This window comes from Crinia signifera, chromosome 4 (assembly GCF_055691185.1).
Source record: "Crinia signifera chromosome 4, ASM5569118v1, whole genome shotgun sequence".
NCBI classification, from domain to species: domain Eukaryota; kingdom Metazoa; phylum Chordata; class Amphibia; order Anura; family Myobatrachidae; genus Crinia; species Crinia signifera.
This window is the reverse complement of record NC_139220.1, coordinates 6,282,349-6,309,346: the sequence shown is the minus strand read 5'-3', so window position 1 is coordinate 6,309,346 and position 26,998 is coordinate 6,282,349. Positions and strand designations below refer to the sequence as shown.

Below are 26,998 nucleotides of genomic sequence, written 5' to 3'. Positions count from 1 at the left end.
ATGCAGCAGAAACTGCGAATAGAATTCCAGTAAGGAGGCTTTCTTCTCCCCCGTCCCCGCGTCCTGTGCGCCCCTCTCCGCAGCGGTCGCTGAGCCTTCCCAGGAGATCGCCATTAATCAGGTCTAGTTTCTGTAACGCACGGCCAATATTACTTCTGGTTTTCACACTTGTTATCGGAGTGTAAATGGAATTTGTGTCCCCCGCGAGGCTCCCGGCCATCCGGCTCGGAGTGTGGGAGAGATATGGAACAGGTATATGAGAAGACGTCACGTCTGTGCGTGCAGCGTGAGCAGGCGTGCTAGTATTGATGGTCTGGATACCTCTGTACGTTAATCTTGTTTCTCTTCTTTTACCCCTAGTTTGTATTTATGGAATTTGGTTTTACGACAAGGGAGAATGCCAGCGGCTTGCCGGACTCATGAAGAAGTAAGCGGGCTCATGGGGTGGGGATGGCAGCTTGTAGTGCGGGATTGGTATGAGGGTACCTAATTATTTATTTCCAGTTACTTATATAGCGCAGCATATTCCTTTTCCACTTTACAATTGGAAACCACAGTTATTAAATAAACTGGTTAGGAGAGCCCTGCTCGCAAGCTTACAATCTATAGGGTTGTGGTTCTAGGTGGAGGGTATGGAATGTGGGTACAGGTACAGGTGGAGGCTACTAGATTTGGGTTAGGTGGAAAGGAGGTAATGAATAAGGCGAGCACTGCATACCTGGGTGAGGACCGCACAAGGAGCATTGTTGTGTGTTAGATGTTTGTGCGTATGTACAGAGTACTGGGTGCGCTCCTGTGCTTCCATGTTCCACGCCATTCTACACACCACTAACTGGTTTTATTGCCTGATATACTTTGCCCAATAGCACCATCTGCTGGAATCTCTGAGCATTACCTTATTTATGTTCTATTTATTTATTTATTACCAGTTATTATATAGTGCACACATATTCCGCAGCGCTGTACAGAGAATATTATCACCAGTAATTATATAGTGCACACACATTCCACAGCGCTGTACAGAGATTATTACCAGTTATTATATAGCACACATATTCCGCAGCACTGTACAGAGACTATTATTACCAGTTATTATATAGCGCACACATATTCCGCAGCACTGTACAGAGACTATTATTACCAGTTATTATATAGCGCACACATATTCCGCAGCGCTGTACAGAGACTATTATTACCAGTTATTATATAGCGCACACATATTCCGCAGCACTGTACAGAGATTATTATTACCAGTTATTATATAGCGCACACATATTCCGCAGCGCTGTACAGATACTATTATTACCAGTTATTATATAGCGCACACATATACCACAGCGCTGTACAGAGAATATTATTACCAGTTATTATATAGTGCACACATATTCCGCAGCACTGTACAGAGATTATTATTACCAGTTATTTATATAGCGCACACATATTCCACAGCGCTGTACAGAGACTATTATTACCAGTTATTATATAGTGCACACATATTCCGCAGCACTGTACAGAGATTATTATTACCAGTTATTTATATAGTGCACACATATTCAGCAGAGCTGTACAGAGACTACGATTACCAGTTATTTATATAGTGCACACATATTCCGCAGCGCTGTACAGAGAATATTATTACCAGTTATATAGCGCACACATATTCCGCAGCGCTGTACAGAGACTATTATTACCAGTTATTATATAGCGCGCACATATTCTGCAGCGCTGTACAGAGACTATTATTACCAGTTATTATATAGCGCGCACATATTCTGCAGTGCTGTACAGAGACTATTATTACCAGTTATTATATAGCGCGCACATATTCTGCAGCGCTGTATAGAGACTATTATTACCAGTTATTATATAGCGCGCACATATTCTGCAGTGCTGTACAGAGACTATTATTACCAGTTATTTATATAGCGCGCACATATTCCGCAGCGCTGTACAGAGACTATTATTACCAGTTATTTATATAGCGCGCACATATTCCGCAGCGCTGTACAGAGACTATTATTACCAGTTATTTATATAGCGCACACATATTCTGCAGCTCTGTACAGAGAATATTATTACCAGTTATATTATATAGCGCACACATATTCCACAGCGCTGTACAGAGACTATTATTACCAGTTATTATATAGCGCGCACATATTCCACAGTGCTGTACAGAGAATATTACCAGTTATTTATATAGCGCACATATTCCGCAGCGCTGTACAGAGACTATTATTACCAGTTATTATATAGCGCACACATATTCCACAGCGCTGTACAGAGAATATTATTACCAGTTATTTATATAGCGCACACATATTCCGCAGCGCTGTACAGAGAATATTATTACCAGTTATTATATAGCGCACACATATTCCGCAGTGCTGTACAGAGACTATTATTACCAGTTATTATATAGCGCACACATATTCCACAGCGCTGTACAGAGACTATTATTACCAGTTATTATATAGCACACATATTCCACAGCGCTGTACAGAGACTATTATTACCAGTTATTATATAGCGCACACATATTCCGCAGCGCTGTACAGAGAATATTATTACCAGTTATTATATAGCGCACACATATTCCGCAGTGCTGTACAGAGACTATTATTACCAGTTATTTATATAGCGCACACATATTCCACAGCGCTGTACAGATACTATTATTACCAGTTATTATATAGCGCACACATATTCCGCAGCGCTGTACAGAGACTATTATTACCAGTTATTATATAGCGCACACATATTCCGCAGCGCTGTACAGAGACTATTATTACCAGTTATTATATAGCGCACACATATTCCGCAGCGCTGTACAGAGACTATTATTACCAGTTATTATATAGCGCACACATATTCCACAGCGCTGTACAGAGATTATTATTACCAGTTATTATATAGCGCACACATATTCCGCAGCGCTGTACAGAGACTATTATTACCAGTTATTATATAGCGCACACATATTCCGCAGCGCTGTACAGAGACTATTATTACCAGTTATTATATAGCGCACACATATTCCACAGCGCTGTACAGAGACTATTATTACCAGTTATTATATAGCGCACACATATTCCACAGCGCTGTACAGAGACTATTATTACCAGTTATTATATAGCGCACACATATTCCGCAGCGCTGTACAGAGACTATTATTACCAGTTATTATATAGCGCACACATATTCCGCAGCGCTGTACAGAGAATATTATTACCAGTTATTATATAGCGCACACATATTCCACAGCGCTGTACAGAGACTATTATTACCAGTTATTATATAGTGCACACATATTCCGCAGCGCTGTACAGAGACTATTATTACCAGTTATTATATAGCGCACACATATTCCGCAGCGCTGTACAGAGACTATTATTACCAGTTATTATATAGCGCACACACATTCCACAGCGCTGTACAGAGACCATTATTACCAGTTATTATATAGCGCACACATATACCGCAGCGCTGTACAGAGACTATTATTACCAGTTATTATATAGCGCACACATATTCCGCAGCGCTGTACAGAGACTATTATTACCAGTTATTATATAGCGCACACATATTCCACAGCGCAGTACAGAGACTATTATTACCAGTTATTTATATAGCGCACACATATTCCGCAGCGCTGTACAGAGAATATTATTACCAGTTATTATATAGCGCACACATATTCCGCAGTGCTGTACAGAGACTATTATTACCAGTTATTATATAGCGCACACATATTCCACAGCGCTGTACAGAGACTATTATTACCAGTTATTATATAGCGCACACATATTCCGCAGCGCTGTACAGAGACTATTATTACCAGTTATTATATAGCGCACACACATTCCGCAGCGCTGTACAGAGACTATTATTACCAGTTATTATATAGCGCACACATATTCCACAGCGCAGTACAGAGACTATTATTACCAGTTATTTATATAGCGCACACATATTCCACAGCGCTGTGCAGAGACTATTATTACCAGTTATTATATAGCGCACACATATTCCGCAGCGCTGTACAGAGAATATTATTACCAGTCATTATATAGTGCACACATATTCCGCAGCGCTGTACAGACACTATTACCAGTTATTTATATAGCGCACACATATTCCGCAGCTCTGTACAGAGAATATTATTACCAGTTATTATATAGCGCACACATATTCCACAGTGCTGTACAGAGAATATTACCAGTTATTTATATAGCGCACACATATTCGGCAGCACTGTATAGAGAATATTACAGCACGGATGGTGTAATGGTTAGCATTACTGCCTCGCATTGCTGAGGTCATGGGTTCAATTGCCACCATGGCTCTAGCTGTGCACAGTTTGTATATTCTCCCCGTGCTTGCGTGGGTTTCCTCCGGGTACTCCGGTTTCCTCCCACAATCCAAAAACATACTAGTAGGCTAATTGGCTCATAACAAAAATTAACCCTAGAATGTCTGTTTGCGCTATAAATAACTGTTAATAATAATAAATCATATAGCGCACACATATTCCGCAGTGCTGTACAGAGACTATTACCAGTTATTTATATAGCGCACACATATTCCGCAGCGCTGTACAGAGAATATTATTACCAGTTATTATATAGCACACATATTCCGCAGCGCTGTACAGAGATTATTATTACCAGTTATTATATAGCGCACACATATTCCGCAGCGCTGTACAGAGACTATTATTACCAGTTATTATATAGCGCACACATATTCCGCAGCGCTGTACAGAGACTATTATTACCAGTTATTATATAGCGCACACATATTCCACAGCGCTGTACAGAGACTATTATTACCAGTTATTATATAGCGCACACATATTCCACAGCGCTGTACAGAGACTATTATTACCAGTTATTATATAGCGCACACATATTCCGCAGCGCTGTACAGAGAATATTATTACCAGTTATTATATAGCGCACACATAATCCACAGCGCTGTACTGATACTATTATTACCAGTTATTTATATAGCGCACACATATTCCACAGCGCTGTGCAGAGAATATTATTACCAGTTATTATATAGCGCACACATATTCCATAGCGCTGTACAGAGAATATTATTACCAGTTATTATATAGCGCACACATATTACACAGCGCTGTACAGAGAATATTATTACCATTTATTATATAGCGCACACATATTCCGCAGCACTGTACAGATACTATTATTACCAGTTATTTATATATTATATATTCCATGGATCATTTTGTTTGGAGCCAATTAACCTACCTGTATATTTTGGGAGGAAACCAGAGTACCCAGAGGAAACCCACACAAGCACGGGGAGAACATACAAACTCCACACAGTTAGAGCCATGTTGGGAATGGAACCCATGACCTCAGCACTGTAAGGCAGTAATGTAACCATTACACCATCCGTATCCGTACTGCCCCGTATATATAACACATGGTGGGAATAGAACCCATGACCTCAGCGCTGTGAGGCAGTAATGCTAACCATTACACCATCCGTATCTGTACTGCCCCGTATATATAACACATGGTGGTAATAGAACCCATGACCTCAGTGGTGTGAGGCAGTAATGCTAACCATTCACCATACGCACTGCCCTGTATATATAACACATGGTGGGGATAGAACCCATGACCTCAGTGCTGTGAGGCAGTAATGCTAACCCTTACACCATCCGTACTGCCCTGTGTATATATAATACATGGTGGGGATAGAACCCATGACCTCAGTGCTGTGAGGCAGTAATGCTAACCATTACACTATCCGTACTGCCCCGTATATATAACACATGGTGGGGATAGAACCCATGTCCTCAGCGCTGTGAGGCAGTAATGCTAACCATTACACCATCCGTACTGCCCCGTATATATATCACATGGTGGGGATAGAACCCATGACCTCAGTGCTGTGAGGCAGTAATGCTAACCCTTACACCATCCGTACTGCCCTGTGTATATATAACACATGGTGGGGATAGAACCCATGACCTCAGTGCTGTGAGGCAGTAATGTAACCATTACACCATCCGTACTGCCCCGTATATATAACACATTGTAGGGATAGAACCCATGACCTCAGTGCTGTGAGGCAGTAATGTAACCATTACACCATCTGTACTGCCCCATATATATATAACACATGGTGGGGATAGAACCCATGTCCCCAGCGCTGTGAGGCAGTAATGTAACCATTACACCGTCCGTACTGCCCCGTATATATAACACATGGTGGGGATAGAACCCATGTCCCCAGCGCTGTGAGGCAGTAATATAACCATTACACCGTCCGTACTGCCCCGTATATATAACACATGGTGGGGATAGAACCCATGACCTCAGCGCTGTGAGGCAGTAATGCTAACCCTTACACCATCCGTACTGCCCTGTGTATATATAACACATGGTGGGGATAGAACCCATGACCTCAGTGCTGTGAGGCAGTAATGTAACCATTACACCATCCGTACTGCCCCGTATATATAACGCATGGTGGGGATAGAACCCATGACCTCAGTGCTGTGAGGCAGTAATGCTAACCATTACACTATCCGTACTGCCCCGTATATATAACACATGGTGGGGATAGAACCCATGACCTCAGTGCTGTGAGGCAGTAATGCTAACCCTTACACCATCCGTACTGCCCCGTATATATAACACATGGTGGGGATAGAACTCATGACCTCAGTGCTGTGAGGCAGTAATGCTAACCATTACACTATCCGTACTGCCCCGTATATATAACACATGGTGGGGATAGAACCCATGACCTCAGTGCTGTGAGGCAGTAATACTGACCATTACACCAACCGCACTGCCCCGTATATATAACACATGGTGGGGATAGAACTCATGACCTCAGTGCTGTGAGGCAGTAATGTAACCATTACACCATCTGTACTGCCCCATATATATAACACATGGTGGGGATAGAACCCATGACCTCAGTGCTGTGAGGCAGTAATGCTATAACCATTACACCGTCCATACTGCCCCGTATATATAACACATGGTGGGGATAGAACCCATGACCTCAGCGCTGTGAGGCAGTAATGTAACCATTACACCGTCCATACTGCCCCGTATATATAACACATGGTGGGGATAGAACCCATGACCTCAGCGCTGTGAGGCAGTAATGTAACCATTACACCGTCCATACTGCCCCGTATATATAACACATGGTGGGGATAGAACCCATGACCTCAGTGCTGTGAGGCAGTAATGCTAACCCTTACACCATCCGTACTGCCCTCTGTATATATAACACATGGTGGGGATAGAACCCATGACCTCACTGCTGTGAGGCAGTAATGTAACCATTACACCATCCGTACTGCCCGTATATATAACACATGGTAGGGATAGAACCCATGACCTCAGTGCTGTGAGGCAGTAATGTAACCATTACACCATCTGTACTGCCCCATATATATATAACACATGGTGGGGATAGAACCCATGTCCCCAGCGCCATTACACCGTCCGTACTGCCCCGTATATATAACACATGGTGGGGATAGAACCCATGACCTCAGCGCTGTGAGGCAGTAATGCTAACCATTACACCATCCGTACTGCCCTGTATATATAACACATGGTAGGGATAGAACCCATGACCTCAGTGCTGTGAGGCAGTAATGTAACCATTACACCATCTGTACTGCCCCATATATATAACACATGGTGGGGATAGAACCCATGACCTCAGTGCTGTGAGGCAGTAATGCTATAACCATTACACCGTCCGTACTGCCCCGTATATATAACACATGGTGGGGATAGAACCCATGACCTCAGTGCTGTGAGGCAGTAATGTAACCATTACACCATCCGTACTGCCCCGTATATATAACACATGGTGGGGATAGAACCCATGACCTCAGCGCTGTGAGGCAGTAATGTAACCATTACACCGTCCGTACTGCCCCGTATATATAACACATGGTGGGGATAGAACCCATGACCTCAGTGCTGTGAGGCAGTAATACTGACCATTACACCAACCGTACTGCCCCGTATATATAACACATGGTGGGGATAGAACTCATGACCTCAGTGCTGTGAGGCAGTAATGCTAACCATTACACCATCTGTACTGCCCCGTATATATAACACATGGTGGGGATAGAACCCATGACCTCAGTGCTGTGAGGCAGTAATGCTAACCATTACACCATCCGTGCTGTCCCATATATATATAACACATGGTGGGAATAGAACCCATGACCTCAGTGCTGCGCGGCAGTGATGTAACCATTACACCATCCATACTGCACATCACACCCTATAGTAATGTAGTCTGAGTTACATGGGCTAACGAGCTATACCAAGCCATGGCGGACCCTGCTCCCTGCAGCTGCTGTCCCTCTAAATGGTTCAGCTTGTAGCCATGTGGTATATCCCACATCCCACAGTAGCTCAGTATATATCCCACATCCCACAGTAGCTCAGTATATATCCCACATCCCACAGTAGCTCGGTATATACTTCACATCCCACTGTAGCTCAGTATATATCCCACAGTAGCTCGGTATATATCCCACAGTAGCTCGGTATATATCCCACAGTAGCTCGGTATATATCCCACAGTAGCTCGGTATATATCCCACAGTAGCTCGGTATATATCCCACAGTAGCTCGGTGTATATATCCCACATCCCACAGTAGCTCGGTGTATATATCCCACATCCCACAGTAGCTCGGTGTATATATCCCACATCCCACAGTAGCTCGGTGTGTATATCCCACAGTAGCTCGGTGTGTATATCCCACAGTAGCTCGGTGTGTATATCCCACAGTAGCTCGGTGTGTATATCCCACAGTAGCTCGGTGTGTATATCCCACATCCCACAGTAGCTCGGTTTGTATATCCCACAGTAGCTCGGTGTGTATATCCCACATCCCACAGTAGCTCGGTATACATCCCACAGTAGCTCGGTATACATCCCACAGTAGCTCGGTATACATCCCACAGTAGCTCGGTATACATCCCACAGTAGCTCGGTATACATCCCACATCCCACGGTAGCTCGGTATATATCCCACAGTAGCTCAGTATACATCCCACAGTAGCTCGGTATATATCCCACATCCCACGGTAGCTCGGTATATATCCCACAGTAGCTCGGTATATATCCCACATCCCACAGTAGCTCGGTATATATCCCACATCCCACAGTAGCTCGGTATATATCCCACATCCCACAGTAGCTCGGTATATATCCCACATCCCACAGTAGCTCGGTATATATCCCACATCCCACAGTAGCTCGGTATATATCCCACATCCCACAGTAGCTCGGTATATATCCCACATCCCACAGTAGCTCGGTATATATCCCACAGTAGCTCGGTATATACACCGTCCTATTGCACCCAGTGAGTATGGGCCTATTACGTCCAGCTCCCTCCAATCAGAATGTGGGATACTCTGGTCTCTGTATACGGATATGGCGCACTGACGCACGTATAACCGGAACTCATTTCATGCTCTGCAGCCTAACCCAGCAGGAGCAGATGAAGGCGCAGAAGTCCGCCGGCGTGGAGGTGTCGCCCATGATCCTGCACCCGGAGGGGAAGGAGGTGGACATCTTACAGATGCTGACCAAGGCCAAGGACGAGTACAGCAAGGTGAGCGCAGCATCATTTATTTATAAGCTGCACACAGGGCCTGATTCAGGTGGGTTTGCAAAGCACATTTGGTTTAATAATAAACAAAACCATGCTGCACTGCAGGTGGGGCAGATGTAACATGTGCAGAGAGTTAGATTTGTGTGGGGTGTATATTTCAAACTGATAGCTTGTACAGAAACAAAATAACTCGCCCAAATCTAACTCTGCACCTGTTACATCTGCCCCACCCCCAGTGCAGCATGGTTTTGTCCATTAGCGAACCAACCTGAATTGCCCCCTTATTCCGCAGCACTTTACAGAGCTTCCGATGTGTCTCATTGTATGTCAGAGCAGGTGTCTCGCCCGTAGGCCCGGCTGTGTCCTCTCTCCCGCCACCTCTGTCACCGCCCCATCTGCGTGTCTGTGTCTTGCCCCTGGCTGTGTCCTCTCTCCCACCACCTCTGTCACCGCCCCATCTGCGTGTTCCCGTAGGGCCGACTGTGTCCTCTGTCTCCCACCACTGTCCCATCTGCGTGTATGTGGTGTCGGTGTCTCGCCAGGGGGCGCGCACACTAGACGCTCGCGTGCCCCATCGCAACAGAGCTACCCCCGGGTCCCCCTCGCCGCCACGACCCCGCCGATGGAGGATTTGCATCCCAGTTCAGTGTAGCCCCTGTCTGTCGGCTCTCGCCAGAGTAGCGCTTTGGGGTGGTGGGGGGGTGTCGACAGTTGGACTTGATCACAGTCCTCCAAGATTGTCCCTATGTGGAGAAGTAGTGGATCTTTAGAAGACGCGTTTCGCTGCACACAGGGCGGCTTTATCAATTCAAGATGACTGGCAGTCGTTCTCTGCTGTGGTTTATATCCGATTGGTCAGCACCTAACCTTTTGCCTACTATTGACATGATGCATCAGGCCGCCATCCCTACTCCACGTCCCTGTGTTGCCTTCCAGTCCTTTCGTTTTCCAGCCCTCCAAGGCCAAGGGTAAACGTCTCTGTGCCACCAGGCGACCTGACTCTAAGCCAGAGGATAAGCCCTCAGCATGACAGGGCGGCGCTCAACCTGGGGGATCACAGGGTCTATCCCGGTTTTCAGACATCTGGCTGGAATCCACAACAGACGCATGGGTTTGGGACGTGGTCTTCTGAGGCTACTCCCTCACCTTTCGGCGGCGTCCACCAAGCTCGTTCTTTTCCACGAGTTCTCCAAGGGACTTGGAAAAGCGCAGAGCTCTGGAGCAGGCCATCCAGAAACTCCTGTTGACCGGTGTCATAGCTCCAGTCAGCGAGGCACAGGTTTTTACGCCAGCCTCTTCCTAGCCCGGAAGCCCAATAGGTCATTCTGCCCCCTCCAAGTGGTCAGAATCCTACTCCAATATTCGGTCCCACCTGATTTCTAACCGGATGGATCTCCCTCTCCAGGTGGTTTCTAGACCAGAACCTCACAGCGGAAGACTGTTTTGGGTTCACCAGTGGACTCTTCTCACCATGGATGCCAACCTCTGCAGTTGGGGAGCGGTGATTTGCCAACGATCTTTCCACGGGTTATGGAATGCACAAGAATCCGAGCTATCAATCAATGTCCTCAAATTGAGGACAGTCTTGCGGGCCCTTGGCCTGGGGGTACCCTGGCTCCGAGGTCTCCCTGTGCAGGTACAATCGGACAGTGTGACAACAGTAGTTGTAGCAGCAGCAGCAGCCTGGCTCCGAGGTCGCCCTGTGCAGGTACAATCGGACAGTGTGACAACAGTAGTAGTAATAACAAACAAACAAAAAAAATTACAAGATGTGTTTATAAAATACAGCATACATAGGGGTATAGCTGGTAGAACTAAAATCAGCATCAGTTCTGAAGTAGGTGTCAAAATTGGGTACTTATGTAGTATCTGGGCTGCCGATTTTTTGATTGTATGCCTTAAGTTAAGGCATACAATCAGATGCGATGCGATGCGATATCGCATCGCATCGCATCCGATATCGGATGCGATGACCCGATTTTTCCATAGGAATCAATGTTAAAATGATTCCTATGGAAAAATGGGTCCTTTTCATACCCCTACTATCCAAGTGGGCATGGAGTTGGATATAAACCTGTGGCGAGCGTAGCGAGCCACCGAGCCCGAAGCGTGGCGAGCGAAGCGAGCCCCGCGAGGGGACGGTATTCGTCCCCTCGCGGGGCTCGCTTCGCTCGCCACGCTTCGGGCTCGGTGGCTCGCTACGCTCGCCACAGGTTTATATCCAACTCCATGCCCACTTGGATAGTAGGGGTATGAAAAGGACCCATTTTTCCCATTGAATTCCATGTTAAAATGGACTCAGTCCATTTTAACATTGATTCCTATGGAAAAATCGGGTCATCGCATCGCATCGCATCGCATCGAATCGCATGGTCGCATGCGATGCGATGCGATCTCCCGATCCGACCCGATTTAGAAATCGGCAGCCCAGATACTACATAAGTACCCAAAATTGTCAACGACACTGAAGATTAAGTAGAGGAAGTGAAGGACAGGAGCACAGGTGAGGTAAAGAGGTAGGGTGAGGAAGGAGGGCCCTACTAATAAGAGTTAACTTACTAAATGGAGGTGGCTGGACGAACAAAAAACAATAGGATAAGTAGGAACGGAGGCAGGAGGATCAAAAGAGGTTAGGAGGAGGAGGGAGGGATAGGCTAGTCGAAAAAAGAGTGTTTTCAGGGAGCGTTTGAAGGGAGGTAAAGGAATCAGAAAGCCTCATGGGCGGCGGGAGGTTGTTCCAGTGCAGGGGGGGGGGGGGGGGGCAGCGCGAGTAAAGTCTTGGACACGGGAGTGGGAGGAGGTGATTAGGTGAGAGGTCGGCGGACATCGGCAGAGCGAAGAGGACGGGAGAGAGTGTGGATAGAGATCAGTGAACAGAGGTAAGGAGCGGTGGTGGTGAGGAGTTTAAAGAGAACTCGGAAAGAAATGGGGAGCCAGTGAAGAGATAGACAGAGGGGGGAGGCGGAGGTAGAGCGGCGGGAGAGGAAGATGAGCCTAGCAGCAGCGTTAAGAATGGATTGGAGAGGTACGAGGCGGGTGAGAGGTAGCCCAGAGAGAAGGATGTTGCAGTAGTCAAGGCGGGAGATGACAAGAGAGTGAATGAGAATTTTGGTTGCGTCAGGGGAGAGAAATGGTCTGATGCGCAAGAAGTTGCGTAGGTGAAAGCGGCAAGACTGTGAGAGCACGAATGTGGGGGGTGAAAGAGAGGGAGGAGTCAATGATGACACCGAGGCAGCGCGTTTGGTCGGTGGAGGTGATCTCGGTTTCACCAATGCTGATGGAGATAGTGGGAGAAGAGGGGATGTTCGGGGGATGAAAGATTAGAAATTCAGTTTTAGCCATGTTTAGTTTCAGGAAGCGTTGGGTCATCCAGGCTGAGATGGCCGTGAGGCATTCGGAGACCTTGGACAGGAGTGATCGGGATAGGTCGGGGGAGGGGAGATAGATTAGGGTATCATCAGCATAAAGGTGGTAATGGAAACCATAGGAGCTGATGAGGGTGCCCAGAGAGGTGGTGTAGAGGGAGAAGAGGAGAGGGCCAAGGACTGACCCTTGGGGAACACCGTCTGGCTGCGGGGTAGTAGGAGAGGAGGAGCTCGGAGTGGAGACGGAGAAGGAGCGATCGGAGAGGTATGAAGTGAACCAGGAGAAGACCGTGCCAGTGATGCCAAAGGAACAAAGGAGGGTGTTGAGCAGGAGAGGGTGGTCAATAGTGTCAAAGGCAGCCGACAGATCAAGCTGGATGAGGATAGAGAAGAGGCCTTTGGATTTAGCCGATAGTAGATCGTTAGTGACTTTGGTCAGGGCAGTTTCAGTGGAATGTAAAGGGCGGAACCCGGATTTGAGGGGGTCTAGAATGGAGTTAGCAGTAAGGTGGCTTAGGAGATGATTATAGGTCAGACGTTCTAGGAGCTTGGAGGCAAATGGGAGGAGGGAGATGGGCCTGTAGTTGGACGGAGAGTTAGGGTCCAGATTTGGTTTATATCAACGGTGGCTTATATCAACCACCAGGCTGGGGCACTCAGAGCCGGGCGGTCATGGCAGAGACCTTCCACATCTTTAAATGGGCAGAGGAGAAGATTCCTGCTCTCTCAGCAATCTTTATTCCGGTGTTCCTCAATTGGTAAGCGGACTTCCTGAGCGGTCAGACTCTGGATGGCGGTGAGTGGGCCCTCCGTCCGGAGGGGTTTCAGATGTTGGGGCAGACCCGAGGTTGACTTGGTGGCATCTCGCCACAACCACCAGGTCACCCTGTATGGGTCCAGGTCTTGCGACCTGGGGGTCCTGCGTGGTAGGCACCCTGTTGCCGTTTGCTCTAATGTACGCCTTTCCCCCGATCTCACGTCTCCTCAGAGTAATTCGCAAGTTGAAGGCACATTGATCCTAGTGGCTCCACATTGGCCCAGACGGATCTGGTTCTCTGTTTTGCAGGCACTGACGGTGGCCCCTCCGATCCATCTGCTTCTACGTCCAGACCTGCTCACTCAGGGACCGTGTCTACATCGGAACTTGCAGAGTCTGGCTTTGCCGGGGTGGCTGTTGAGACCTCCCTGTTGAGGCTTTAACTCTAGGGTCATCTCAGGCTGGTGCTTACCATCACATCTGGCGGGCTTACTTTTCCTGGTGTTGCACTCGCCGTTTCAATCCCAGGACTTGGCCAAGATTCTGTAATTTCTGTAGAAGGGTTTAGAGGCTGGATTGCGCTTATCTTTAAAAGTACAGGTTTTGGCTCTGTCCATCCTGTTCCGCAGGAAATTGGCATTATTGCAGGATGTCCTCTGTATCCAATCTCCCTTTGTTCCCCTGGTTTCTCTGTGAGATCTTTCCCTGGTACTTGTGACTCTTCAGGCTCCACCATTTTAACCATTTAAGATCGGTGGACTCTTGTTGACTTACACGGAAGACCGTTTTCCTGTTGGCAATTGCTTCGGCCCGGAGGCTGTCTGACTTATCGGCCCTGTCCTGTCAGTCACCTTTCATGATCTTTAATCCTGACAGGGCAGTTCTTCGAATTGTTCCTTCACACCACCCCAAGGTGGTGTCTAAATTTCATGTCAACCGGGAGATTGTGGTCCCTGCCTTTCGGGGGCTGGATGCCTCTTCAGAACAGTCTTCCCTAGATGTGGTCCGTGCTTGGCGCATTTATGTGCGCCGCACTTATGCTCTTCGGAAGTCGGACTCTCTCTTTGTACTGAGAAAAAACAGGTACCGGAGTAACTGTTGGGACGTCTGTGTGAGTTGTAAGGCCAGCAGCAATCTGAGAAATTCCCCATTTTTATTGATCTAATTCTATCTACTATATTGCAATTGCACCTATTTTAGTGTGTTATATGTACCCAATAAATTGTTGTTATTATTACTTTTAAATATACACCTTGTTCTGCCATCAATTTAGTGCAATCTACACCTTCGCAACTCTCTCTTTGTACTCTACGAGTTTCAAAAGAGAGGTTGGCCTGATACTAAGTAGACAATTGCCCATTGGCTGTAATCAAGCAGGCTTACTTGGACGCCTTCCTCCCGGTTCCTGCGGGGGTCCAGGCTCATTCCACGCAGTCTGTGGGTGCGTCTTGGGCTGTTAAATGGTGTAACCGCATAGCAGCTTTGCAAGGTGGCTCTTGGTCGTCCGCCAACATCTTCTTGCGATTTTGATACATTTGCCGACCAGGACTCGGCTTTTGGCCAGAGTGTACTGGCTGCAGCACAGGTGGGTCTCCACCCTTAGGTGGCTGCTTTAAGACGTCCCTAGTGTTAGCCGTGTGGCCCCTGACATGTCCTGAAGAATAAAAGGAGATTTATGTCTTACCTTTTAAATCTCTTTCTTCGAGGACCTCAGGGGCCACAGGGATCCCTCCCTGCTGCGCCTGCTTCAGTTGTGTTGAAGTTAATTGTTCCTCTGTTGAGTGAACTCACATATGTTCCGAATGTGTTCTGTGCGGTGCTTCTCTTCCTTCTCCTTGTCTCCTGCCTTGGCTTGTTAAAATCTGAGCTTCCTGGCCTGGAGGAGGGGAGGAGCCTGGCCTGGAGAAAGAGGGGAAGAGGAGGGGAGGAGCCTGGATGTCTGGGAGGCAGCAAGAAGTTTAACCTTTCTGGTGCTGGAATGCTCTCACCACTCCACTACCCAGTGTTAGCCCTGTGGCCCCTGACATCCTTAAAGAAAGATTTAACAGGTAAGATATAAATCTCGTTATATGCGTGTTTGTGGTGTCGGTGTCTCGCACATAGGGCCGGCTGTGTCCGCTCTCCTGCCACCTCTGTCACCATCCTATCTGCGTGTTTGTGATGTCAGTGTCTTCCCCCATAGGGCCGGCTGCGTTCTGTCTCTCTCCCGCCACCTCTGTCACCATCCCATCTGCGTGTTTGTAGGGCCGTCTGTGTCCTCTCTCCCGCCACCTCTGTCACCGCCCCCATCTGCGTGTTTGTGGTGTCGGTGTTTCTCGTTGCACCAACTTATGGTTGTTCTTGTCTGTTCCTCATTACAGTCTAAGTCATGTTCAGAGCCCAAGATGATCACCAGCTCCTCAGCCATCCATAGTAACCCCAACCTCATCAAACCCATTGCAGTGAAAGCCAGCAACCCGTCACAGCCGGCGCCTAGCAAGGTGACGTGTTAGGGGGGGGTTGTAGCCTCACTCAGGGGAGTTTTGGGGGGTGGGTTTGTAGCCCTGCTCAGCGGACAGTTAGTGGGGGCTGCAGCCTTGCTGAAGGGAGTGTTGGGGCGGTGGGGCATAGCCTTGCTCAGAGGAGTGTTGGAGGGGGGTGTAGCCTTGCTCAGGGGAATTTTTTCTTTTGGGGAGAGGGGGTAGCCTGGCTCAGGCGAGTGTTACGGGGTGTGTAGCCTCACTCAGGGGAGTGTTGGGGGGAAGGGGGTGTAGCCTTGCTCAGGGGCGTGTTAGGGGGGGAAGGGGTCTAGCCTCGCTCAGGGGCGTGTTGGGGGGGGAAGGGGTGTAGCCTCGGCCAGGGAAGTGTTGGGGAGGGGTAGCCTCGCTCAGGGGAGTGTGTCTGACGGAAGCTGTGTGTTCCCCTAGCTGTCTATGTGCTTGCTGTACTCTGTCCTCTTCAGTCATTTACAGACTGCTCCCAATGGGGCCTGGACCTAGTAAACCTACATTGACAGGAATATACATGTGTGACACCGCACACCCTCCCATTGGGGTCATACATGCACCTCCCCGGCTAAGCATTGCGATATTACTGGTCCGTAGGCTTTAAAGGCCTCCAGCAAATGTTCCCATAGTTCCCTGCACCGAGCCTGAAATCCCGCTGCTCCATTATACACGCCAGCCCTGTAATATCTCACTAATGTTTGACTGTGACGGGTCCACTGACCGTGGAATTACAGACGGTAGAGCAGGGGGAGGCATGTCACACACAACTGTGGCAGGGCATGCTGGGAGGTGTAGTTCCACAGCAGCTGAAGTGCTGTAAGTTACTACAGGAGCCGGCAGTGACTGGGTTATACCTGCTAGTGGGGTAATATAGAGCAGCTGAGAATCCTTTATTTGTGTTTTCTCTTATTTCTGTAGATCCGTGCAGTATCGTACGCTGCAAATATTATTAAATATATCAATTATTGTAAAAAATAATGCGCAGACTATTCCCTGGCCTGTCCATGTAATCTAATTCTGGCTTAGGGCGGCACAGTGGCCAGGACAGGTGGGTGAGGGGTTACTTACCTGGCGGCAGTGCAGAGACCAGGTGTTACGGTACCGTTATTAGACTCGTACCAGTGCGACGTTACCCCGCTAGTAGCGTCCATCGATGGAAGTGATTCTCAAAGCATCTTTCTTTCTTCCACAGCCTGGTGATCCAGAACCCCAGCACCTGTCCCTCACCACCCTGTTTGGGAAAAAGGTCCCTGCGGAGGTCGCGGATTACAAAGACTCCCCCGTGGTGCGCCCCCCAGTGGTTCGCTCCTTATCCTATGAGGAGCTGGGTCTGTTCGCGGAGAGCTGCGATAAACAGCTCTGTCCTGCTATCCAGAAGCTGATGGTGGGAGGAGCTGACCTTCATCCAATCTCCAAGCAGCCTGAGATCCAGCACTGCCCCAACGGCAGCTTCCACCCTCCCGGCGACGTCTTCAGCAGCCTCTTTCTGCCGGTGGAGGACGCCGCTCCGTTACCTGTCCAGGAACACGAGAGCGGGGAGAGTCTTCTCCACATCCTCCAAGGGCCACATTCCAGGTTACTGCAGCCTGAGCGCGGGCCTGCTGCCGCCATGCACAGCGGAGGGCTGGCCTGCGCGGCGGGGAAGCTTCTGGTGACTGCGCCCATTAGTTTTTACGACCACTCTCAGCAAACCCAAAGGACTATGGTGTCTGTACCTCAGATGCCCCCTCCGTCGCCCGGGGCGATTTCTCCTCAGGAGCTTCTGAAGAAACTAAATCTAGTACCTCAGGACCAACATTTCCAGGCCAGCCCCAAGCCGGCCCTGGCTGCCAAATTCCCTGTGGTCTCCCCCAGTGCTCCGAAACCTTTGTGGGGAGAGAAGATATCTGCGGGGGAGAAACACAACCCGCTACTACAGGTGACGGCTGCTACCCCCCCCAACAGTATATAGATATATGTGTATATAACCCGCTACTACAGGTGACGGCTGCTACCCCCCCCCAACAGTATATGTGTATATAACACGCTACTACAGGTGACGGCTGCTAGCCCCCCCCCAACAGTATATGTGTATATAACCCGCTACTACAGGTGACGGCTGCTACCCCCCCCCCCCCCAACAGTATATAGATATATGTGTATATAACCCGCTACTACAGGTGACGGCTGCTACCCCCCCCAACAGTATATGTGTATATAACACGCTACTACAGGTGACAGCTGCTAGCCCCCCCCCCCCCAACAGTATATGTGTATATAACCCGCTACTACAGGTGACGGCTGCTACCCCCCCCCCCCCAACAGTATATAGATATATGTGTATATAACCCGCTACTACAGGTGACGGCTGCTACCCCCCCCCCCCCCCAACAGTATATAGATATGTGTATATAACACGCTACTACAGGTGACGGCTGCTACCCCCCCCAACAGTATATGTGTATATAACACGCTACTACAGGTGACGGCTGCTAGCCCCCCCCCCAACAGTATATGTGTATATAACCCGCTACTACAGGTGACGGCTGCTACCCCCCCCCCAACAGTATATAGATATATGTGTATATAACCCGCTACTACAGGTGACGGCTGCTACCCCCCCCAACAGTATATGTGTATATAACACGCTACTACAGGTGACGGCTGCTAGCCCCCCCCCCCCAACAGTATATGTGTATATAACCCGCTACTACAGGTGACGGCTGCTACCCCCCCCCCCAACAGTATATAGATATATGTGTATATAACCCGCTACTACAGGTGACGGCTACCCCCCCCCCCCCCCCCCCCCCAACAGTATATAGATATATGTGTATATAATCCACTACTACAGGTGATGGCTGCTACCCCCCCCCCCCCCCAACAGTATATAGATATGTGTATATAACCCGCTACTACAGGTGATGGTTGCTACCCCCTCCCCCCCCCCAACAGTATATAGATATATGTGTATATAACCTGCTACTACAGGTGACGGCTGCTACCCCCCCCAACAGTATATAGGTATATGTGTATATAACCCGCTACTACAGGTGACGGCTGCTACCCCCCCCCCCCAACAGTATATAGATATATGTGTATAAAACCCGCTACTACAGGTGACGGCTGCTATCCCCCTTCCCCAACACTATAGGTATATGTGTATATAACCCGCTACTACAGGTGACGGCTGTAATCCCCCCCCCCCCCCCCCTCCCAACACTATAGGTATATATGTATATAACCCGCTACTACAGGTGACGGCTGCTATCCCCCCCCAACACTATAGGTATATGTGTATATAACCTGCTACTACAGGTGACAGCTGCTATCCCCCCCCCCCCCCAACAAAAAAACTATAGATATATGTGTATATAACCCACTCCTACAGGTGACAGCTGCTATCCCCCCCCCCCCAACACTATAGGTATATAACCCGCTACTACAGGTGACAGCTGCTATCCCCCCCCCCCCCCCCCAAACACTACAGGTATATATGTATGTATATAACCCACTACTACAGGTGACAGTTCTTACCCCCCCCCCCACGCAACGCTATAGGTACATATGTATATAACCCGCTACTACAGGTGACGGCTGCTATCCCCCCCCCCTTCCCCAACACTATAGGTATATGTGTATATAACCCGCTACTACAGGTGACGGCTGTATTCCCCCCCCCCCCCCCCCTCCCAACACTATAGGTATATATGTATATAACCCGCTACTACAGGTGACGGCTGCTATCCCCCCCCCCCCCCCCCCAACACTATAGGTATATGTGTATATAACCCGCTACTACAGGTGACGGCTGCTATCCCCCCCCCCCCCCCCCCAACACTATAGGTATATGTGTATATAACCCGCTACTACAGGTGACGGCTGTATTCCCCCCCCCCTCCCAACACTATAGGTATATATGTATATAACCCGCTACTACAGGTGACGGCTGCTATCCCCCCCCCCCCCCCCCAACACTATAGGTATATGTGTATATAACCCGCTACTACAGGTGACGGCTGCTCTCCCCCCCCCCCCCCCCCCCAACACTATAGGTATATGTGTATATAACCCGCTACTACAGGTGACAGCTGCTATCCCCCCCCCCCCCCCAAAAAAAAAAACTATAGGTATATGTGTACATAACCCACTACTACAGGTGACAGCTGCTATCCTCCCCCCCCCCCCCCCCCCCCCCCAACACTATAGGTATATGTGTATATAACCCGCTACTACAGGTGACAGCTGCTATACCCCCCCCCCCCCCCCAACACTATAGGTATAAGTGTATATAACCCACTACTACAGGTGACGGCTCCTATCCCCCCAACACTATAGGCATATGTGTATATAACCCACTACTACAGGTGACGGCTGCTATCCCCCCCCAACACTATAGGTATATGTGTATATAACCCGCTACTACAGGTGACAGCTGCTATACCCCCCCCCAACACTATAGGTATATGTGTATATAACCCACTACTACAGGTGACGGCTGCTACCCCCCCCCCCCCCCCCCCTCCCCAACACTATAGTTATATGTGTATATAACCCACTACTACAGGTGACGGCTCCTATCCCCCCCAACACTATAGGTATATGTGTATATAACCCACTACTACAGGTGGCGGCTGCTATCCCCCCAACACGGTGAGTGTGTGTGCTTGTGTGTGTGTGTGTGTGTGTGTGTGTGTGTTTGTATATAACTATAGCTAAACTCACTGTTTCTGTCTTCATCTTTCCCAAGCAGGTAATTTCTCCGCAGCGGATCCCAGCCACAGTCTCCCCAGCTCTCCTCATCTCTCCTATGGTGTTTACCCAAAGCAGTGCTCACAACCGGACAGCTGATATGACAACAAAGCCCCCTCCACCTGCTAACCTGCTACTCCCAATATCCCTCCCTGAAACCCCAAGTAACCAGTGCAGTGTCCTCACCAAGAACCAGCTCCAGGGGACCCTACTCCACCTCCTCCAGGTGAGAACCATGTAACCGTTGCTATGACGTGTACCGTGTGTTATTAGGCTGAATCGGGATGGAGGCCGTATCCCAGAATTGGAGAAATATCCTTTCTGAATCAGCTACATGCAGCAGCAGTCAATATTTATACCTGGTCTTTAGTGTTTACCTTGCAGCTAACATGTACTAAAAAACACTGACGCTCCGCCAACCCCTTCCCCTCTTCTGTTACAGAATGACGAGAACTTTTTGAATACGATCTATGAGACATACCTGTCCGTGTGCAGCCGGGACAGAGGGCCGCCTCTTCGGAAGTACTGACCATCTGGCTCCACCTCTGTTACATTCCTCACCTTGTCTCTGTGGTGGGGTGGTCTAAGCAGGTAGTAGTTGATGGAAACTGTAGACCGCAGCACATCGCAACTTTTTTCTTTTATAAACACCCGGGGCTTTTAAACCAGGGTAGTTTTTTTTCTTTCTTTTAACCTGATCTGTTCAGCGATCATTAATAGGGGGTTGGAGTAATCCTATAACTATTGCCTGTAATACAAAACATGTCTAAGCCAGTCTTTTTTTTTTTGGTATACATATGTATATTTTGGGAAAAACTTATTTAAGAGATGGCATGAGTAGGTTTTTAATGCACAAGAGATCAATATTGAATATTTTAGTCTTAGAGTTATTTTTTTTAACAAAAAATTACAAAGAATTCTGTATTTTTCATATGAGAGAAATGATTCCGCGGGAATGTGTACAGTGTTTATCTTGGTTTTTTTTTTTTTAGGATAAAATATAAAGATTGTGCAGTTTTCCTTGTAAATATCAAAAGTAACGCAGTTTGTAGGGCGCCCACTAGATGGTGCTGTGAGCTTTTCCAGATTTGCTTTCAACACCTCTGCAGCTACAATAAAAGTTGTTTTATTTGAAACCGCGTCAAATCATTGTGATGGGAAAAAGTGACCGAATCACATCAGACTGAGACCCCGATGGAAGCAGGAGGGGTGAATAGTTTTCTTAGACTTTAGTGGTGTTAATACAACCAACAGTTATCCCCAACACATAACTGCGGCTCTGACCAGAAGGCATCTAGGGAAGCCAACCCCATGGCATTTTTTTTTTCAATCCCGGAATTCGGGATTGAAAATTGCTCAATTCCGGGATTCACGAGATCTCTGGATTGGTTTACCTAATAAAAAAAAAAAAAAAGCCTGGGCCACCCTGCATTTTTACCTGCAGGCGGGAGTGGGCGGAGCTGTGCTGGCGGGCAGCTGTGAGGCTGGGTCATTGTCTGGGCCCCCCGGCCAGGGAGAGTTGCGGAGGTGCGTCTGGCGGGCGGCTAGAGCAGAGTCAGGGAGCGATGCAGTGATGCTGTGGGTGGGTGTAGCGACTGTTTGGCCTGCGGGCCGGGCAGCATTTGAGCGAGTGCTCAGACGCTGCCTGGCATTAGACCGCGCATGCCAAAATCCTAAGGTACACATAGCGGGAGTGCCCACTGTGAGGGATGTAATATGTGCGTATGGGATCATGTATCTAATTGGGCAGCATACATGTCTTGTGTACTGACGTCTCTGTATTGCACACCTGTCTAGAATCCCATTGAGGGATACAGGAAATCTTTTATATTTTTTATTTGATCATTACATTATGCTCAAAGAATATAAAACTTAGAAGAAAACTATAAATAAACTCTTCGTATCCCATCAATGTTGGACCTTCACCCCCTTCTCCTTGGAGGCTTGTATTCTTATCCATTTGCTAGGGGCTGTATATGTAAGTGTATTCTGATGGGTGTTTGTTCAGCCCTGTTAATAGAAGCCTCCCCCACTGTATATACACAATAGTCTTCACATCGCTATGTAGTATGGACATTTCACTATAACGGGACATGTGTTATGCACTGAGATAACGCGTTTCACCAGTAGGATGTCATCAGAGTGAGCCCAGACTCCCAGCTGTTACAGAAATGTTCCTCCTCATCCAGCGATAGTGCCCAGATCATGTACAGTAATATGAGGCTGAAATCCTTTATCCCCAGCACTATAACTGTACATAACTGAGATATAAATTGTGATTCACCAGAAGGACTTTATTAGATGGAGCCCAGACTCCCAGCTGTTACAGAAATGTTCCTCATTCAGCTATAGTGCCCAGATCGCGTACAGTGATATGAGGCTGAAATCCCTGTATCCCCGGTGTTATAACTGTACAAGTGCTATACACGGAGATATACAACGCATTTCACCAGTAGGACTTTATTAGATGGAGCCCAGACTCCCAGCTGTTACAGAAATGTTCCTCATTCAGCTATAGTGCCCAGATCGCGTACAGTGATATGAGGCTGAAATCCCTGTATCCCCGGTGTTATAACTGTACAAGTGCTATACACGGAGATATACAACGCATTTCACCAGTAGGACTTTATTAGATGGAGCCCAGACTCCCAGCTGTTACAGAAATGTTCCTCATCCAGTAGTAGAGACCAGATCACATACAGTAATATGAGGCTGAAGTACCTCTATCCCCGGTGTTATAACTGTACATGTGCTATACATGGAGATATACGGCGCATTTCACCAGTAGGACTTTATTAGAGGGAGCCCAGACTCCCAGCTGTTACGGAAATGTTCCTCTTCATCCACGATAGTGCCCAGATCATGTACAGTGATATGAGGCTGAAATCCTTTATCCCCAGCACTATAACTGCACAAGTGCTATACACTTATATACAACGCATTTCACCAGTGGGACGTCCTCAGATGGAGCCCAGACTCCCAGCGGTTACAGAAATGTTCCTCCTCATCCAACGATAGTGCCCAGATCACATACAGTAATATGAGGCTGAAATCCTTTTTCCCCAGCACTATAACTGGACATGTGCTATACACTGAGATATAAATTGTGATTCACCAGTAGGGCTTCATCAGAATGGAGCCCAGACTCCCACCTGTTACAGAAATGTTCCTCATCCAGCTATAGTACCCAGATCACATCGTGATATGAGGCTGAAATCCCTCTATCCCCGGTGTTATAACTGTATATGTGCTATACACTGAGCTATACAACGCGTTTCACCAGTAGGACTTCATCAGAGGGAGCCCAGACTCTCAGCTGTTACAGAAATGTTCCTCTTCATCCAGCGATAGTGCCCAGATCACATACAGTGATATGAGGCTGAAATCCCTCTATCCCCGGTGTTATAACTGTATATGTGCTATACACTGAGCTATACAACGCGTTTCACCAGTAGGTCTTCATCAGAGGGAGCCCAGACTCACAGCTGTTACAGAAATGTTCCTCCTCATCCAGCGATAGTGCCCAGATCACGTACAGTGATATGAGGCTGAAATACCTCTATCCCCGGTGTTATAACTGTATATGTGCTATACACTGAGCTATACAACGCGTTTCACCAGTAGGACTTCATCAGAGGGAGCCCAGACTCTTAGCTGTTACAGAAATGTACCTCTTCATCCAGCGATAGTGCCCAGATCACGTACAGTGATATGAGGCTGAAGTAACTCTATCCCCAGTGTTATAACTGTATATGTGCTATACACTGATATACAACGCGTTTAACCAGAAGGACTTCATCAGAGGGAGCCCAGACTCTCAGCTGTTACAGAAATGTTCCTCTTCATCCAGCGATAGTGCCCAGATCACGTACAGTAATATGAGGCTGAAATCCCTGTATGCCCGGCTCCTGTGATTAAGGGCCAATGAAATGATTTCAGGCTGCCTGGCATGGGTATGGATTGAAGGACAGCCCGAACATACTGTAGGCAGTCGGTTGACAACATGTGGACGACTGAGTCATAAGTTTGACAGTTAAGAAGTTGACGCACACAATGCCGGCACGCTTTTTGTTGTTGTTGTTGCTATTATTTTAGCCCTAGTTCTAGCGCTCCCCTTACTGCCTAAACTTGGGTACACGTTAGACGATGTCTTCGCTGGAGTGCGCCTGGATCATTATATAATACGTACACACTAAAGGATATGCACAGAAACATTGATAATGACGTTATGATCACGCATAATGTTTAGTAACATTGCTTTATGTGTACCCAGCGTTACCCAATCCCTCCCCTAAAGGGTGCGTGTACACTATGCAATGTCGTCTACGGGGGATGTCTTCAATGATTTCCCCATGAATTCCCAGGCAAATGATATGGTGCATACACGCTGATCAGTAACTCTAACGATCTCGTTAGTGACATCACCTGGCCCTCTCCGACTATGATGTCATTGACAGTATGGTCAAATTGAGCTGCATATACAGATGACAATAATAGGGGATCATTAACAACCTGTGGGAGCGTGCATCGTTAATCATAGTGTGTACACAAAATACGATATGCATTACATAGTTCTCGTTCATATCGTTATATAAGTTCTACAGTGTATATGCACCATTACAGTCCTCACCAGCAGCCTGGCCTTTAGGCTGGTTTCACACACTCCGGCTCCTGCCGGACGGTGAAATCCCGTACGGCCAGGGAGCCGTGCCGCACACAGTGGTTTATCATGGAGGGGATGGCCACAGCCCGGCAGCCGTGCCTTCCAGTGGCAGGATCCGGCTGCAGCAATAGTGTCCATTCACAACTACTGTGTGCGGCATGGCTCCCTGGCCGTGCGGGATTTCACCGTCCGGCAGGAGCCGGAGTGTGTGAAACCAGCCTAACTCTCCCCCAAGTTCCTCACCTTAAACATCTGGTAATACCATGTGTTGCTCTTTTTTGTGTAGATCATGTGCGTGTTTTTTTTTTTCACCCTGTCGACCTAATAACCATATGAGGTCGACCTGTTGACGGCCCATCTATGTATTGTATCTTTACCTTTCGGAGACTGCTTGGCACTCCAGTACATTCCAGCACATTGCCCTAATGCCCAGAGGACCAACTGGGACTGTGGCATCAACAGCTGGCATCTCTTATACTGTATGTGTACAGATGGCGTCTGTACTGCATGGTAGCAGAGGGTGAGTGATGCACAGCGGTAAGTACTGTGACCTGGTCCATGCTCCGCCCACAATGACCGTACTGACCCCGGAGCAAGCAGTGCCACCTCCTACGCCCTGTACAGTAACCTAGGGTGTATTCCAATGTACGCTAGTAAGAATTTGGGGTAAATTAGTAAAAATGCCGTTGTGTCGTTACAATACTAAATATTTGTGAAGTTATTCTCTATAGGATCCTTGTACTTCTCTATAGGTCCCCCCCCCTCCCCTTAGTGCCAGAGACCAGTGTTACAGCCCGCAGCTGTCTGTTTTGGCCATTAATTAGAGCAGGGGATCCACAGGTGGAGCTAATTATTTCGCTTGTGATTCTGTGAGGAGACATGCACTGTGTAGGGTCCTGAGGACCGAGTTTGAGAGCCTGTGAATTAGAGAACCCAGCTTTGCAGAATTTGCATATGTAGATTTAGGAAGCGGCCTATAATGAGCAGGCGAGGGCGGATGTTCCTGTGGGTGTGCAGCGTCTCTGGGCTCTAGGCCCCGACCAGCAGTTTGGCAGTGCCTATGGTTATGTGTGTGCGGTGTGTCCTGTCTTAATGACACGCAATCACATTATACCCGCTGTCCGTGATGTAACGGGAAGCGGTGATGGAGCAGCTGATATATTTAGACCGTCTGTGTCATGGAACAAGGGAGAGATCCAGATCTTCAGCCTCAGTTCCGGCTGTAATTGCGGTGGTGAGACCACGTAACACATGCTGCGGTGTGTTCCCAATACACACTGCAGGGACGAAAGGTTCCACAGAGAACGTACATCGAAACATCGTCTGTCCCGTGCGTCTCCTGC

General features: G+C 48.0%; 1 protein-coding gene across 3 annotated transcripts in view; it reads left to right on the top strand.

Moving 5' to 3' along the window:
- The window catches only part of DCP1B (decapping mRNA 1B), a 29,437-nt gene extending 7,309 nt beyond the window's left edge, over positions 1-22,128 (top strand). Inside the window, exons 4-9 of one of the 3 annotated variants that reach the window (XM_083180869.1) lie at positions 361-427; positions 9,521-9,653; positions 16,136-16,255; positions 17,454-18,179; positions 20,991-21,218; positions 21,435-22,128. In XM_083180869.1, coding sequence (XP_083036995.1) covers positions 361-427; positions 9,521-9,653; positions 16,136-16,255; positions 17,454-18,179; positions 20,991-21,218; positions 21,435-21,521 — 1,361 coding nt within the window. In that variant the 3' untranslated portion in view covers positions 21,522-22,128. The remainder of the gene's footprint in view (positions 1-360; positions 428-9,520; positions 9,654-16,135; positions 16,256-17,453; positions 18,180-20,990; positions 21,219-21,434) is intronic. The other 2 variants (XM_083180870.1, XM_083180872.1) reach the window with 2 other exon arrangements.
- Positions 22,129-26,998: the final 4,870 nt, after the last annotated feature.